Genomic DNA, 17,225 nt, shown 5'->3' on the forward strand with positions numbered 1-17,225 from the left:
TAGCTGACCTTTGTGAAGTGCTTTTAATGTGTCAGGCACTGTTCTGAGGGCTTTGCACTTATTAGTTAATGTACTGATCACAGTGACCCTACGCAGTAGGTACTGTTATTATCCCCATTTTACAGATGAGGAGACTGATGGATTCTACAGCTATGAAACAGCAGGCTCGGGCTCCAGACTACTCACAACCACTGCTCTGTGCTGGTTAGCTTTGAGAGACAGGCATCTGGGCATTCAGGATCTCCTGCCCTCCTGCCTGGAAGAGAAAGGCTCTCCACTCTGGCAGGACTCCCCATACCTTGCTTTATTCCTTTAAATCTGGAATCAGCAAGCTTTTCCTGTAAAGGGCCAGATAATAAATAGTTTAGGCTTTTCAGGCCATGTGGTCTCTGGCATTAACTACCATTGTACCAGGAAAGCTGCCATAGTCAATATGTAAATGAATGGGTGTGGTCGTGTTACACAAAAAACTTTATTTACCAAAACAAGCTGCAATTACACATAACTGTAGTTTGTTTTGTTTTAAATGTTAATAGTGTGAATGAAAGATTCTGTGGTAAACTCAATTTGGAAAAAGTTTCCTGCATATCCCTATCTTGGAGATTCACAGTTTGTCCTATCATTTAAAAACTTCTCAGGGTCATAGAATAAAAAACAGACAAACCTATTTGTCTCGATTTTACATTGCTGCTGCTGCTTCTGTTGACTCAACAACAATTAAGATTACTCAGAATCATAGTCTATTGAACACTCATAGGACATTCCCATCGTGAGAACCCCCTTTGTTTTACAGACAGGTAAATTGTGTCTCCAAGGTGGAGTACCCATCAGACCGCTCCTTCTGGATGTCTGCAAACCTAGACTCTGTGTCTTCCCCCACAGTGTTTGCGTCTCCTCCTATGAGCACATCTCATGCTTAGCTCCACAGTCTAGAAACTGGGAGGGGTCTGCTCTAAACTTCTCCCTCAACTGACTTGCACCTCCACTTCCAGTTAGTTTCTAATTCTTATCGATTATTCTTTTCACTCTATCCTCATTGCTCCTTATTTCCCAAACATATTTGTCCACCAAACCAATTTCTCTTGGGATAAACTATGGATCTGCAGGTGGAAGGATAAATGACATGATTCCAGGGGAGAGGACAGGACACTTTTTGGTGCCTTTTGTGGTGACTAAACAGCAGCTCTCATATCCTACTGAGTACCTCATCAGGGGCAGAGAGGTGCCAAGCCAAAGCTGTGGTGTGGAGTGAGAAAGATTTGTGACCATATGGCAGCTTTCTTTTACTTAAGGTTACGGTAGAAGAGACTCAGGATCTTTAGAACAATGAGATTTTAGTTCAGAAGAAATCTTCATTCTTAGACTTATGATTTTACAAAATAAGAAACTAAGGCCCAGAGACTTAGCAATAGTCATAGCAATTGGAGGAAACCACAGACTGAAGCCAAGATCTCTTCTCTTCCAATAAAGTACCTTCTCCACTCTGCCTTCGGTCCCTTCTTGCAGAAACAGCACAATGTTGCTGAAAGGGTTCTTGGTGAGCATCTTGTAGATGAAAGACCTGAGGCCCAGAGAAGTCTGGTGGTGTGTCAGCCAGACCAAGCCAGAATGAGGACCACAGGGAAGAAGGCTCAGCAACACTCCATTAGAACTCCAAAGCCAGGCCCCTCAGGCACTGTCTCTTCAACTCGGGAAGAAGGAGAAGTTCCTAAAAAGACTTGCCCTTTCTGGGCCCCAGGATCCCTTTGTGTAAAGTGAGAGAGTTGGGGTCACTTGATGATATTTGGGTTCCATAGAATCATCCCATTTTGTGATTCTGTAAGGACACAGTCTTGTTCCTGAGTGATTCATGTTTCAAGTTTTTCCTGTGAACATAAGATCTGACTCTCTTTTCCAGAAGATTCAAAGGCAGCACAATTTATTTGAATGGCTGATTGAGAACTTCTTGGGGCCTGACTTCTCAGCCCCAGCCCCAGCTTTTGTCCATCCTGCTGAGGTGCTGACTTGGCCTGGATTCCAGGTCAATGTGAACCTTTGTGATCCCTGACATCAGGCCCTCAGGCAGTGGTGGCCTCCCCCAAGCCCCAGGAGGGGAGGAAAAGCCAGCTCTGTAGAGCAAACCTTTTCAGCATCCCAAAAGATGAGGATCTCTGAATGACGACTTTTATGGGATTCCACCTTAAAATTTGGCAGGGAGGAAGGGGAACATGGTAAAGGGAGTCAAAAAGGGAGGATAATAGGAGAAAAAGAAAGAGAGGCTAAGGGGAAAAGCACGACAGAAAGACAGATATGGCAGCAGAAGATACCCTGGGGTGCTAAGTGAAGAGACAGAAAGGCAAGATGGAGTGCGATAAAGAGCGAGCGGATTGAAGGTCTCCCGTCTGTGTGTACTTGCCTGTGTCGTGGCACATAGCTCAGACTTCCAGACTGTCCAAGCTGCAAGGGTCCCTTAAGAGATCATCTGGTTCCAGCCTCTTATTTTATAGGTCAGAGCCCTGAGACCCAGAGAAATAAAAGATGCCAGAATCACACATGCAGCCCTGTGCACCAGGACTGAGGGAGCTGCCTCTGGGGCCAGGGCTCTCTGGGTGGAGCCCTGTCCTCTGTCTGTTCTCATCTGTGTTTCCAGCCTGGATTCAGCCCATCCTTGTCTAGGGAGTCGTGACTGGGACCTACTACCTTCCAACAATGCTGTTCTGCCAACTAACTGGAAGTCTCTCTTATTGCCTTGGTACAGGATATACTGCGGGGACACCATACAAGGTCCCGCCAACCCAGAGTAATACTGCTCCGCCCCCCTACTCCCCATCACCCAACCCCTATCAGACGGCCATGTATCCAATCAGAAGTGCCTACCCCCAGCAGAATCTGTATGCCCAGGTAGGTGCACATAGAAGCCTGGGCCCACCTCTTCTGCAGGTAAATGAGCCACCAGCCTGGGTGGGGTGGGGGTGGGTGAGGAAGAGAGGGAAGGAGAGTTCATGGATCTGGCCAGCTGTCACTGTTATGTCATTGGAACAATATCCCTGCAGTCTACACATTCTCCTACTCTACCTCAGCCCCTGGAGGGGTGACACACAAAGTCATTCTGGTTAATGGAGCCCAGAATATCAGAGGGGCAGGGGCCCTGGAGATCACCTAGCTCAACTCCTTTTAATACAAGTGGGGAAGCTGAGAGCCAGAGAGGGGAGTGACTTGTCCAAGATCACACAGGGAGCTACTGGTTGAGTCAGGATGAGACCCCATATGTCTTGGGCTTCTCTCCCTACCCGCGGCATCTACCCTTCCTTCCTAAAGTTTGTGAGCTGAGTAAGGAGGAGTAAGTGCCCAGGCTCTACCACCAGTTCCCTGGATGACCCTGGGCAAAGTTATTTCCTCTCTCTGTGCCTTCGTGCCCCCATCTGGGCTCCTTCAACTAGAGACTGTGCTGACTCCGAGGGGATGGCTGTGAGACTGGGACCAGATGAGGCTCCAGCTACATGTGGCACATTTTTCTGGAGTGACAATTTTACAAGAAGTTTAAGTAGTGAGGAGAATACTTTTTTAGTTTAAAAAACAGCTATAGGGGCCAGCCCGGTAGCGCAGCAGTTAAGTGTGTGTGTTCCGCTTCGGTGGCCTGGGGTTCGCCAGTTCGGATCCCAGGGGCAGACATGGCACCCCTTGTCAAGCCATGCTGTGGTAGGCATCCCACATATAAAGTTCAGGAAGATGGGCAAGGATGTTAGCTCAGGGCCAGTCTTCCTCAGCAAAAAGAGAAGGATTGGCAGCAGATGTTAGCTCAGAGCTAATCTTCCTCAAAAAAAAATTTTAAAAATAAATTAAAAGAATAAAAAACAGCTATATTGTAGAGTAGAATGTAAAACTTTTAAAAGATGAAACAATAGGCTTGAGATAAGTTTTTCTTGTTCGTGGTAGGTAGTTTTGCACTATGCTATCAGACCTCTGAGGTTACAAATGGACATTCTAAGGTTCTTGTCATTAGTTAGGAGAAACATTGAAAAGCTCTGGATTAAGATGATCCAGGGGTCCCTGTCTACTCTGTCCCAAGTCAGCAGGCCTGTGGGCTGTGGCAGCAGGAAGCAGCCATGTGCTGCAGGCAGTGGGAAGTCACCTCAAACTGTTGACTCCATCTTCAACCTTTTTGCGTAAAGGGAAATAGATACTAAGAGACACGTGGGGAAATGCTCTGCATTTGTGACGTTTTTCCAGTATGTAGACTGGAAGCATTCGCACCACTATGATAGTCCCACTAGCAATCCTCCATGTATATGCACACGGTACTCAGTGTCCACCAGCCCCATCCACATCCTTCTTCACTATTGATTGTGGTCACTCCCTTTACATTTTAGGCAGCTTATAGAAGCACATTGCAATAAGATACAGACTACAGACTTTTTTTTTTTTTTTTTGAGGAAGATTAGCTCTGAGCTAACATCTGCTGCCAATCCTCCTCGTTTTGCTGAGGAAGACTGGCCCTGAGCTAACATCCATGCCCATCTTCCTCTACTTTATACGTGAGACGCCTACCACAGCATGGCTTGTCAAACGGTGCCATGTCCGCACCTGGGATCTGAACCGGCAAACTCCAGACCACTGAAGCAGAATGTGCACACTTAACTGCTGCGCCACCAGGCCGGCCCCAGATACAGACATTTTAAAATGCTAGGATCAAGGTTAAGGGAGTAGAGCTCCTACCCCATTAGATCATAATGGCAGCCCTAGGACCAAGGCAGGACACGGTTGGAGCCTTATTTTTCAGACCAGAGCTGAGCCCAGCACTGAACTATCCATGCAGTCATGTAGTAAGAGAGAAGCAGAGTCCCAGCTGGCACCCAGACGTGTGTCCCTGGGCCAGTGCTTCTCTAACCCCATCCCTTAGGATCTGGGAAGGACAAGCTCCCCTCTCCTCTCCTCCTCTCCATATCCCACCCCACCTCTTCCAAAAGCCTGTGTGACCTCAGCCTCTTTCCCCCAGGGAGCCTACTATACACAGCCGGTGTACGCTGCCCAACCCCACGTCATCCACCACACCACGGTCGTCCAGCCCAACAGCATTCCCTCTGCCATCTACCCAGCGCCTGTCGCTGCCCCCAGGACCAACGGCGTGGCCATGGGCATGGTGGCTGGCACCACCATGGCGATGTCAGCAGGTGAGGGCAGCGTCTGTGTCAGTGTCCATCTGCCTCCTCCAGGAACTCATAACAGAGTAGAGAACACAGTCATGGAATCAGCTGTAGCATGAGAAATCCTGTGCCAAGAGGTTCTGGGAACCCAGAGGAAGTACCCTCTAAATCTGTCCACGGGTATGAGGAAGATTGCACCAAGGAGGGCATATTGAGCTAGGCCATAAAGGGTGAACAGAGGCTAACCAGAGAGATGAAAGAGGGAAAAGGCCAGGCAGACATGAGTGTGGCATGTTCACAGAAGGCAAATGGTCCAAGACACTTAGAAAATAGGCCTATGGAGTTGGAAGGGTGGCCGGAGCAGTCAACAAAGATAAAGTGGTGAAGAGTGGTGAATAACTTTAGGTAACGGGGAGCTAACAAAGGGGTTTAAGCAGAGGGATCAGGTTTGGTTTAAACATTCTCTCTGGCTGCAAGTGGAGGCAGGATCAGATAGGGAGAGGCTGGAACCGGGGGGTCAGTGGGGAGGCTATAGTTTAGAGGAGAGATGATGATGCTAGGACTCAGGTAGCAGCAGGGTTCCAGAAAGGAGGGCATTGGGCAATCTTATTTAGCAGGGAGGAGCTTAAGGACCTGTCCAGTGATTGTAAGGCATGGGAGAAGCAGGAGTCCAGGAAGACCCTTTCTCCGTTTCTGGCTTACTCCAGAAATCAGAGCCTTGCCCTTCAGGAACCTTGAGGCTGGGGATGGGGAGAGACAACAGAGGAAGAGCAGGTTTAGGGAAGTCTTTGGATGAGCTGACATTCAAAAAGAGAGCATGAGAAGGCAAGAGGGCTATGAATAACCTTTAGAGACCCAACTTTTAGAGAATCCACTGGGTCACCTTCTGAGAGAAGAGAGAACAAGCAGATTGAGTTGGGGGAGAGGTGGGAGTTGGGATTTTATTCTGCCCCTAACGTAAGGGGTTGTTGAGGCCTCTCATTCCCCAGATAAGGTCAGCAAGTATTGAACATCTGCTCCGTGCCAGCTTTGTTGTTCAGGTCCTGGGGACCAGTTACCGATAGATCGGACCAGAGCCCTGCCTTTAGGAACAGCTAGGTTGGTGGGAAACGTGACCACATAAACCAACAATTACCACTCCGTATGATGTTTGTGCAATAAGAGGAGCATACAGAGAAGATTAGGAGGAGGCCACTGAAGAAGCGTGATTGACTCTGTCCTGGAGCATCAGAAAACCTTTCCTGAAGGAGATGAAGCCTGGCAAGGTGGGGAAGGGTGGGCAGCATTTCATGAGCAGGTGGGGAGGTGTGGCCCAGGGAGGAGCAGCTGTCAAGACCATGGCTTCATCCTTTTCGTCCCAGTGCCTTGGGACGGCCTCATCAGGTTTAATCTCTTTCTGGTTGCTCAGGAACCCTGCTGACTGCACCCCAGCACACCGCGATTGGGGCACACCCTGTCTCCATGCCAACATACAGGGCCCAAGGGACCCCTGCGTACAGCTACGTGCCCCCGCACTGGTAAAGCCTGCAGCCCATGCAAGTGAGTGGGGCCGGGGCGGGAGAGGTAAGAGGGTCACTGAATACTGGAACTGCCTCAAAGCCCCTGGCTTGGTCTGAAGCACAGGTGTCAGCAGGGGGCAGGTGACAATACCAGTTGCTTTCTTGCTCCAAGTTCAGTAATATCACTCTTAATAATAGCTGACACTTTATATATATTCTAGATACTTTATATGTTATCTCAATCCTTACAGTAGCTCTGTGAAATAAGAATCATTAGCTGTATTTTAGTGATCAGCTAATTTAATCAGATTTAGGTATTAGGTGACGAGCGTCACTTAAACCAGTAAAAATTAAGCTGGGACTTGGACCTCCAGTCCTCTGGTACTGAATTCTATGCTCTTTACCGAATGGTCTTCAGACTTCTTTTAACTGTGGGCCCCATTCTTCAAATGAAATCTTACCACAATCAGATGTTGGCTCTGACTGGGGCCAGGTGGAGACCTTGGGCCGACCCCCACCCCCAGCTTCCTTACTGCTTTCAGCAGCTCCTGAGGCAGTGCCAGTGAACCACAGGGCTCTGGGGATGTCCCTTCGAAATCCTCTGCCCTACCTCCTCATCACCCCTGCCCCTCCACCTCCGCCAGGGTCTCTTCACACTGGTAGGGAAGCAGGTGGCTCCAGTGAGAAGGCACACAGGGCTCCACTTAGGGCTCCCAAAGTGAGGGAAAGGGTTCAGTGGCTTCCTGAAGTGGCCTCGGGAATATCACTGTGACTAACGGCTTTCCCATTCCTCCCCCAGATCTGGAGTCACACATTGTATGCAACTACTCAAGTCTTACACAGGTGCTGGAGCAGTTCCCTAGCAGCACCACCTCTATTTGCAAGAAGAGACAACGGAAGTGCAAGGGTCACTTTATGCATCTTAATGGTTTTGGTTTTTATTTTTGGTTTTTGTAAAAGCTGCTTTTTCTAATCTCCTGCCTCTCCCCACTATCACCCTCTTAGCCACTGCCTCTCTGGCTCGACCCCCTCCTCCTACCTGACCAGGCACATCCTCTCTGCTCTTCCCGTCCCAAAGTACCCAGTCCCCGGGGATCCCAGTCTAGTTGCAGGCAGAGAGTGGGGTTTATTGCAGTGGTTCAGCTGAAGGCACAATTTCCTTTGAAGAGCATAACAGATGTGGCCCTCGGGTCCAGGGTAGGAACTCAGAACTGTTGAGCAGGCCACATCTCTGGGGGATTGTTTCTTTTTTGATTTTCTCAAGCACGATTAGTTTAGGACATTATTGTGTCTTGACACAAACGAAATGTCTTCTGAGAACCATCGTAACAGACCAAGAACCAAACCCCCTGATTAGGTAGGAGTGTTCATAGCAGCTTAATACCCCAGGTGAGAACCTGGGAAAACCAGATTCTTTCTTTGGGAAAACTTGGGGGGGGGGGGGTGGGGGGAAGGAAGAGAGAAGAGGGGAGAGAGGTGCTTGCTTGCTGGCTTTGGTTTGTAAGGTCTCTGGCCAAACTGTCTGGGCCTGGACCCTCTGATTTGCACGGTGATGTTAACTGACCTGGCACTTCCTCAGAAGGTGATTTTGACCTCAGACCTGCCAAGCAGCTGCAGGGTGGTGGGCTCCCAGCCTCCCAAAGCCTTGGAAGGCCAGGTGCCCTGTGTAATCCAGACCTTGGCTTCTGAGCCCTCATGGACCCACTCTGATGAGGAGCTTCCTCCTGATTAGAGTGGGAACCTATAGTATTCTCTCCCTTCCCTCTGCCCTTCGTAATGCCAGGGCTCACCTGTGTGTCTGTGGGCAGGCAGGCATGCCAAGCTCTTGGTTACCTTGTGCCATTCATGGCCAAAGTGAAGGAACCACATTCCAGGTGGGTGCTGGCAGCTCGGAGGGTCAGGATAGTGAAGGAAAAGCAATAGCAATAAACATTTCATAGCCTCATGGAACTGAAGGGACCTTAGCAATCATCTCATCCATTCCCCTATTTGACAGATGAGGAAGCTGAGGCCCAGAGAACAGAAAAGGACTTCCCTAGACCTCGCAGTAAATTAGCATTAAATGCAGCCTTCCTACCTAGGGGCATGTTGCCCAAAATTTACTGAGGAATGGATCAGATGAATCGGCTTAGTTTTGTAAAAATTAAGTCAGCAGCGCCCCACCTGGTGAGCTCTGGGCTTTGGTTTCTGCTCTTTTCCTCCACTCACTTCAAAGATGGGGGTTGAAGACTAGGCAGAGGTCACATGGGGGCAGATGGCAGAAACAGAAGTTTCAAATGAAGAAATAACATTTGGAAATTCTGTGAAGACATCTGAAACTTTTGTCCTATACCTGACTCCAGCCCTAGGAGAAGGAGCAGATGGGCTGGCTAAAAAGGAGAGTCCATGCTGTTAGGACAGCAGCCCCTCGTCTTGAGAGGAAAGGAGCATGAGGATGAGGCCCAGGAGACATGGGCTCTCCTGGGAGAAGGAGGACCCCTGGGTCAGGAGGCCCCCTAGTCTCAGCCAGGAGCTGGGTTGCCGAGCACTGCCCCCCTGGCCCCACCGCTTGGCTGGGCCAGCAGCCCCTCTGGGGGGATGCAGGAACATTTACTGTACAAAATGAGATCATTGATAATATTTGGGACTTTTAAATAACTCTTTTCATTTTAAATTCATGCAAACATACCCCTACCCCTACCTCCCATGTCTCCCTAAAGGAGGAAAAAATCAGGAAACCCTTGGGCCAGCAGGACCTGTCTGGCTGTTCCCAGGAGGTCAAAGACCATCAGCATCCTTGGCCCAGAGCTAGGACTTGGGGGCCCATCTTCTTGGCCTTCCAGGGAACTGCAAGACCAGTAAGGAGAAACCCAGCTGTTCTGTGGTCTGCTCTGGGGTGCTGAAGAGGTTTTGTTTTAAAACAACAGAAAGTTTTCCAGTGTTAATCCATTTTGTCCAAATACCTCCTCCTACTCTCTGGTTTTGTAAGAGTGAGTGAAGGTTGTTTTAGATTATGTCATACATGTTTGGAAAATGCCAAAATAATAATAATGATAATAATAATTATATTAGGAAACCTTTGCATTTGTCAGGTGCTTCATAGATTTCAGAGCACTTCACAGCCTTTAATTTACTGGCTCTGAGAGAGAGACGGGGTCCGTGTTATTACACCCATTTGACAAGTGAGGAAATCGGTTCTAGAAGGAAAGGGAACATCCTCAGAGTGAGCACAATGCTGGTATCCCGACAGGCTTCCCTGAACTGTGCTACCTCCAGGTGGGCTAGGGTAGAACCAGAGAGGAGGGGAAAAGGAGGAGACCTAGGGATGACCTTGTGACTGTTGTGCTTTCTACACCAGTAAGTAAAAACTAACATTTAGTACCTCACAGTTCACGAAGCAATTTCACATCCATCCCTGGTTTAACCTTGTGAGATAGATTGTTCCTCCCATTTGATCCATGAAGAAACTGAGACTCAGAAAAGCAAAGTGACTTGCTCATAAGTGGCTAAGCCACTTGAATCCCAGTCTGTCTGCTCTCTCTTTCCCGCCAGTCTGACTCCACACACAGGCTCTTGGACTGAACCATCTGTGCTCTGCACCCTCTCTTAGCCCTAGCATGTCATTCAAGATCAAAGACAGGCCCCAAGGCAAAAACGAGGCACAGAGAGGCTGTGGTCTAGAAGAGCCCACGCCCAGCACCCTTTTTCAGTAGGAGCACCGGAGCCCCAGTTCAGCTGGCCTCAGCCTCTTGCTTTGATGGACATCCACAAGCCTGGCCAAGCTTGGGGAGTCACTGCAAAGGGACTGAGCCCAGGAGAGCAGGGGCAGTGGTGTGCCTCTGGTGGGATGAACATACCTGGTAGGATCACCGTGCCTGTAGGGAGGTACGATAGGTATCATCCAAAGATGCTAGATGGCCCAGTGGTCAAGTTGGACGGAGGGTCAGAGCTGGAAGGGCCCTGTCATTGTAGGAAGGCCAGCAAGCCAGAGAGGACAAGGAGTGTGCCAGCCGGACATAGTGAGCTGCAGTGCTGGCACCAGCATGCAAACTCCTCTCTCTACCCCACTCCACTGCCTCTCCCAGTACCACAAGTTTGGTGGCCAGGGTTAGGGGTACAAATGGTTCCAATCACCAGCCAACCCTCTTGGCTTCCCCCATGTTTACCTGACTCCCTCTCCTCATTAGCCTGGGGCCTAGGAAGCTGGAGTCTGGAAACTGGAGTGCCCTCAAGTGGTGAGAGCCTGAAACAATCTTTCTACCACATTTTGAAAATTTTATTTCTTCCCCATGAGACAGGACAGTTGCTGCTGCTCCTCTCTCTGTCTCCTGGCAATGACCCTAAAGTGCATATCTCCCTCCCTAAATATTGAACAAGGACACACACACATGCCAGAGCTTTTTTCATGCACAAAGTACTTTGACATTGATTGCCAAAATCCCCATTTTATAGATGGAAAAAACTAAGTCTCAGAAGGCTTAAGAGACTTGCCAAAGGTCACTCTGCTCTTTCTGCTGGCACCTAGTGGGGTCTGAGTGGCAGGCATGAAGAAGAGATGGGCTACCTTTCTGTCCTTAAACAGAGGAAGACTGAGCAGCTCAGTCCTCCCAGCTGAGCAGATTTTTAGAGGGGCCCTGGGGACCCAGAGGCATATCCAGCAGGCAGCACCAGGAGGATGAGCATTTGCAACAAAAGGCCTAACTTGAACAAAACACTTTGGGGTCATGATGCCTAGGACTGAAGACATGTTCAAGGGCAGCCCTGGGAATCTGTCCATTGAAAGACCCATGTCCCTGGGAGGCCTGTCCACACTTGCTTTTTGGCCTTGGAGAGCCTGCCCACTGCTCAGATCCAGTGAGTTGGCACTTCCAGGGGACCTGGTTGTAGCCCTGAATGGCCAAAAGCAGATCTGACTCCATTCCCTGTGCTTGCTTTTCCCCTGGGTGAGAACCAGGACCTAGAGAGACACTGCACAGTCCTTAGTCCTCACCCCAACTCTTACCCCTGGATGCCCAGATTGTTCCAAGTTTGAGGTATCCCAGTCTCGGAGATCTTGGGGTGCTGCTTTGGAGGGGCTTGCTTTGTTACGAGTGGCCTTCAGAAATTAATCACGTGGAGTATTAAAGTAGGGCAGAGCCCTTGGTCGCCAAGTTCTGGCATCCTCATTGTGCAGACAGAACTCGGCCAGAGTCCCAGCAAGGCACTGACCGAGCCAGGCCTGGAGCCCTGCATATCAGATTCCTTGACTCTGCTCCGTGGCCAAAGAAGGGCCTAGAGGGCATGGGTCTTTGTCTTGGTGTGGTCTTGGTCACAGCACTCTGGCTGGATCATTCATTAGGTGTAACCACGGCATTTCTCCTCAATTGCAGTTGAGTGAAAGTAGGTGGAAGGTCTGCTTTTCCACCCTGTGTTCCACTGGATCATTACAGGGTATGCGGTCCCCAGCTGCTTGCCAAGCTTGGGAATCCAGAGAAGGGCAGGTTGGGCAGTGGAGTGGGCAGGTGAGAAGCAGGCTCCATGCCGGTATGCAACCCCAGGGGGATCCAGGCCCAACCCATCTCTGAAAGCAGGATCACAGCAGAGGAAACCCAGCCAGGCTGACGTCAGATTCCACACCTGAGCCTCTGAGAGCTCAGGTTCCTATGGGCATGCCAGGCTAGCTGCAGGATTTATGCTTTACGTGTCCATGTTCCCCTCTCCTAGAAAACTTGTTTCTGAAATTAGGCATTACATGGTTCTAGGACCCAGCCTTCAAAATTCCCGGCAGGCTAGCTTCAACATTCCATAGCCAACCTTGCCTGAGCCAGACTTGGGTCCCACTCCCTCAGTTTCTTCAAGGGGTACTTTCTATCTTGCATGCTGTTCAGTCCAGCCCAGTGGCCAAGTGAGGAACATGGGAGTTGGGACTGGCTGCCACAAAGTCAGAAAGGGAAACTAGAGCTGTTGCTTCCCTATGGCTACATCTGTAGTTCCTGGGCATCCTTGCTGTTGCAGTGAGGCCTGGTACCCATTCCAGCTCCTGGTAGAGGGGTTATTTTCCTTCCTGAAGATGCAACAGCTTTGCAGATAAGTACCAGCCCATGGGAGTCAAATGGGTGAAATCATCTTGGGCCTGACCCCAACAAGACCAGCATCTCCAGGCTCCAGCCTTCCTCCTCATGCCTGAGTGTCAAGGAAAGAGTGGGACTGCCCAGAGACCACCTTCTTGGGTCAGCCAGATTGTCTGGATCTATGGTGGGACTCAAGCTCCTCCTTACCCATGTGGAGGTAAGGCCAGGCCTCTAGCAACTTGGAGTTGTCTGTAATGACCTTTAAAGGCCCAAGGGCCTGTCCCCATCTCCTGACTAAAAGGCATCTGCATCCCTGTTTCATATCACATGACAGAGAAACCTGTTCTCGTGGCATGTAACATCCCTGTGAGAGAGCGTTGTATATGATTTTGTATTTTTTAATTCCTTTTAATCTACAGGTTGGAATCTAATTTTTAAATTTTATTGGAACTCACATTTTAAAAAGAAAAACAAAATAATAATAATAATAATAAACCTTTGACTGGTGTCTTCCAAGTAGTTTGATCAAAGAACTTATAGGTGTTTTCAAAACACAGCCTGGAGTGTAAAGATTGGAAAGCCCCATGGCCTCGCTTGTGTGTACGAAGTGTAAATCTGGTTTTGTTTTGTTGTTTTGGATTCTTTTGGGTTTTTGTTTCGTTTTGTTTTGAAGATCAGATAGTGATCACTCTGAAAGATTGAAGCCAAGAATTTGTAACTATGATATTTACTGTAAGCTGTAGAACATTCAATAACTATTAAAAAAAAAGTTTCCAAAAAAAAAAGTCCAGGGTGACCAGACTGGTGGTTCTTGGGGCAGGGAGACACAGACCACCTCCTGGGCCAGTGAGTCCCCTGGGCTTCTTCCCAAGTTGATCCTAAACTTGTGTGATACTTGATCCTAAGGTGTGTGACACAGGCGCACAGGGAGGCCATGAATGATGAAGGCTGATGTCTACCAAGTGCCCCATGTGGCCGGCGCGCTGCTTTATGCTGGGTAACTCATAAACCTCACAGCACAATGGGAGGTGAGCCCTGTTGTTAGCCCTGTCCTCGAGACGGGGCAGCTAAGAAGGGTAAGTACCTTGGCCAAGGTTACAGAGCTGGTGAGGGCAGAGTTGGAACTCACAATTGGTCTGGCTCCAAAGCTGAGGTACCGAGTCCCACATTCTCCTGCCCACCCTGGAGGAGGCAATCCCCGAGCTTTCCCAAAGGGTAAATTTGTCAGGTGGGGAACCAAGGGAAGAGCTTGGTGGTTTGAACAACAGTCGAGGGAGGTCATGTGGTCTCCATCCAGTTGGTCATCAAGTGCTGTCAGTTTTACATCCTAAATATCTGTCTCCCCTCTGGGCAAAGCCACTGCCCTAGTCCAGGCCTGAAGTTCTGTCTGGTCATTGTGGGTACCATTCCCTCCCACCGCCTGGTCCCTACAGTCCATGCTCTCCCAGCCTCCAAGTATTCAATCTCCTCCACTGGAGAGAAAACTGAGGCCCACCTCAGTGACCCGGCTCACCTAGAGCTGTAATTAAAACCCAGGACTCCTAACTCCCCAGCCCTTTTCACCACACTGCACCCTGTGCCCCCCTAGCACCCTCCTCAGTTCTCCCTGCCGTCCTCACCTAACATGGATCTCGTTCTGTGGTGCAGTGGGAAGCTGTCAGGTGTGGGAGGGGAAGGCACCTCTGGCCACAGGGACTGCTGGGCTGTGTCACAGCAGTGTCTTCAGGACAGGAAAGGGATTTTCCCCAGGACTCAGCTCCAGGTCACAGTGGCAGGGCAAAGGACCAGGAGCAGGCAGGGAGGCAACAGACCTGAGCCCCAGCACCCACCATTCTGGCCTGTGGGGGAGGGGCTGTGGGTGGAGTGAGGAGAGGTCAAGCTCAGAATTCTCCTCGGGTGTCAGCCCAGGGCCCCACCCTGTCTTCCAGCTCCCACCCCTGCCAGCAGCTGGGCCCACCCTGAACTCACGAGCTGACAAGACTGCCAGCATTTAGAGCGGGCAAGCCTGGGACAAGCCACGGAAGCTTCTAGGTGAAGGTGGGGGCCTTGAAAGCCAAGGGCATCAGACGCACCCCTGCATGATCCCTCAGCTCCTCATCCCACACTTTTGGGAACTGGCCTCAACATCCCCAAGGGACAGGTGAAGCAACTGAGGCCAGAGCCTTACCTTTCTCTTACCTTCCAGCAAGCAGGAAATGGGGCAGGAGCAGGGAGGAGGGGCAGTACTTATTACCCCAGGGCCCAGCACGGAGATGGGGATGCCCCTTACCCAGCCTGGGAAGCCCAGACCCAGCCTCGGTCACCACCCTGGCTGGCATCTGTATGTGCCTCACCCCAGATGAGAGCATCTGGAGACCACAGTCCACCCTTCCCTGGGAAAGGAGGCCAGAATGGGAGGGGCTCAGGCTCCCACCCCACCCACCTGGGCACTGTCTCCTCATCCCGTTGTGTCATCCAAGTGGATGGCTGAGGACAGCCAAGTTTGAAAAGGCAAACTCTCAGATGCAACTGAACAGCCAGCAAATAGGGACACTAGTGCACCCTGGCAGCCCCAGGGAGGACATCCTTGGGTGCACTGGTGATGCCCCCTAGTCCCCTACAACAGACACCTTGTTCTAGACTTTGGCAACCTTTGGTGTTCCAGAAAACTCTTCCTAATGCCCAGCTTCTGTGTCCTTCCTTCCCCTCTCCTGGAGCAGGTGAAGGTTTGTCTCCTGGGTCCTCAGAGGTACCCTCCCTCTCCTGCTCACCTGAGAAGCCACCGAGAGAGAAGCTTGTACCCTAGAAAGGTGACAGGCAGGGAGAGGTTGAATGTCAAGGCACGTCTGCTCAGCTTCCTCTCAGGGCAGGTGTTTTCTCTGCAGCTACTCGGCCAGGCCCTACCATGGCTTCCGTGAAGCTGGGCCTCCTGCTGTCCCATCATGACTGCCACCCTCTCCCAGCTGCAGCAAGCCTGGGACTCCCACAGGCTGTCGCTTTCCACACCTCCCCAGGTTCCATCAAGCGTCATTTTCTGGTTCTTCAGCCTCTCCTTGGGCTTCTTTCCCATTCGTGTTTAAGTGTCTCCCGCCTCACCCCCATTCCATCTTAAAAAAAATACCAAACACAAACAGAACCTGGAATTAACTAAAAACTCTCTCTCCCTGGAGTGTAAGGCCCCACCAGCTGTCACCTGGCACAGTCTGGCTTCCACAGGGAGCTCAATCCTGGTCCTGCACCTCCCACGTCCCTGTGTCCACTAAGCAGGGGATGCTCCAGTTCTGACCCTGCAGCAATGCCTGGCTTTGTGACCCACACTGCTCCCCACACACTCGTCCTTCCGTGGCTTCCCGGACACTGTGCTGTCTTGGTTTCCTTCCCACCTCCTTGGCAGTGCCCCTGGAGTAGCCCAGGGGTCTGCCCTGAGCCCTGTCCCTGAAACATGTTCCCTCCAGTCCAGTCCTGGTGCAAAGGCCCACCTGAGTACTTCTAGATAGTCCCATAGCCCAGGTCTGTTTCTTGAGTGCTCCAGGCCTTCACATCAAGACACCTTAGGACATCCCATGGGGCTGTATCACGGGTACCCTCAGGACTGCTCCTCCTATTTACCCACCCTACTGGCCCAGCTGTCCCTAATCCCTTGACCCACATCCCATTACCAAACCCTAGTGGTTCTGTCCTAGGAATCTCTTGGGTCCCTGTTTCTCTCCACCACACCCATGTAGCCTAGCCTCCACCATCTTTTGCCTGGATGGCTGCATCAGCTTCCTTGTGGAACCTCTGCTCCCACAGCTCCTCCACTCCCCATACTGTGGCCAAGAGCAAGCTGACCAATCATGCTTTTCCCCTCCCCAAATGCTTTAGAGGCTCCTTGGCATATGACATGGCTTCCGAGGGCCCATGTGGCTGCCTTCTGCTGCCTACCCTCTCCCCAGTCTCCACACCTCAGTCACCCTCTAGTTCCAGCTTCTCCAGCTCCTCATAGTTTGGTTGATGTCTGGCCTTTGCACATGCTGTTCCCTCTGTGGAGCACATTTCCCCTTCCCACCTTCTCCAGCCCCAAAATGTCTTACCTACCCCTTCCATCTTCCACTTCCTTTAGAGCTGTGCTGTCCAATACAGGAGCCACTAGCCACATGGGGCTATTGAGCCCTTGAAATATGCTAACTCATATTAAGATGTGCTTTAAGTGTAAAATGCACACCAGGCTTCATAGCAAAAAATGAATGGCTCATTCATAATTTTTACACTGATTTTATGTTGAAATGAAAATATTTTAGATATGCTGGGTTAAAATTAAGTCCACCTGTTTCTCTTTTTTAAATGTGGCTATTAGAAAATTTTAAATTACGTGGCGCATACTCTATTTCCGTTGCACAGCACTGCCTCTAGGGGCCTCAGTGAGAACCAGATGAGGTACAGCCTCTTTCGGCCCCATTTCACTTGCTGCCCGGTGCTCACCTGCCCAAGAGCAGGTACTGCAAGGGGAGGGATGGCCCGTCCCACATATGGTGCCCGACACAGAGCTAAGACCTATTTGGCAAATGGAGAGATGACCTGGGAAGAGGCACAGGGAAAAGAAGCTCCTCATGACA

General features: G+C 50.4%; 1 protein-coding gene across 20 annotated transcripts in view; it reads left to right on the top strand.

The window, feature by feature from the left end:
- The window catches only part of FAM168A (family with sequence similarity 168 member A), a 185,341-nt gene extending 171,905 nt beyond the window's left edge, over window positions 1-13,436 (top strand). For 16 of the 20 annotated variants that reach the window (XM_023645783.2, XM_070274455.1, XM_070274456.1 and 13 more), the window contains 4 exons: window positions 2,738-2,880; window positions 4,976-5,150; window positions 6,532-6,662; window positions 7,422-13,436. In XM_023645783.2, the coding sequence (XP_023501551.1) occupies window positions 2,738-2,880; window positions 4,976-5,150; window positions 6,532-6,644 (431 nt within the window). In that variant the 3' untranslated portion in view covers window positions 6,645-6,662; window positions 7,422-13,436. Of the gene's footprint in view, window positions 1-2,737; window positions 2,881-4,975; window positions 5,151-6,531; window positions 6,687-7,421 lie in introns of all 20 variants that reach the window. The other 4 variants (XM_070274453.1, XM_070274457.1, XM_070274451.1 and 1 more) reach the window with 1 other exon arrangement.
- The last annotated feature ends 3,789 nt before the right edge of the window (window positions 13,437-17,225 follow it).

The sequence above is a fragment of the Equus caballus genome, chromosome 7 (genome assembly GCF_041296265.1).
Source record: "Equus caballus isolate H_3958 breed thoroughbred chromosome 7, TB-T2T, whole genome shotgun sequence".
In the NCBI taxonomy this organism is placed as follows: Eukaryota; Metazoa; Chordata; class Mammalia; order Perissodactyla; family Equidae; genus Equus; species Equus caballus.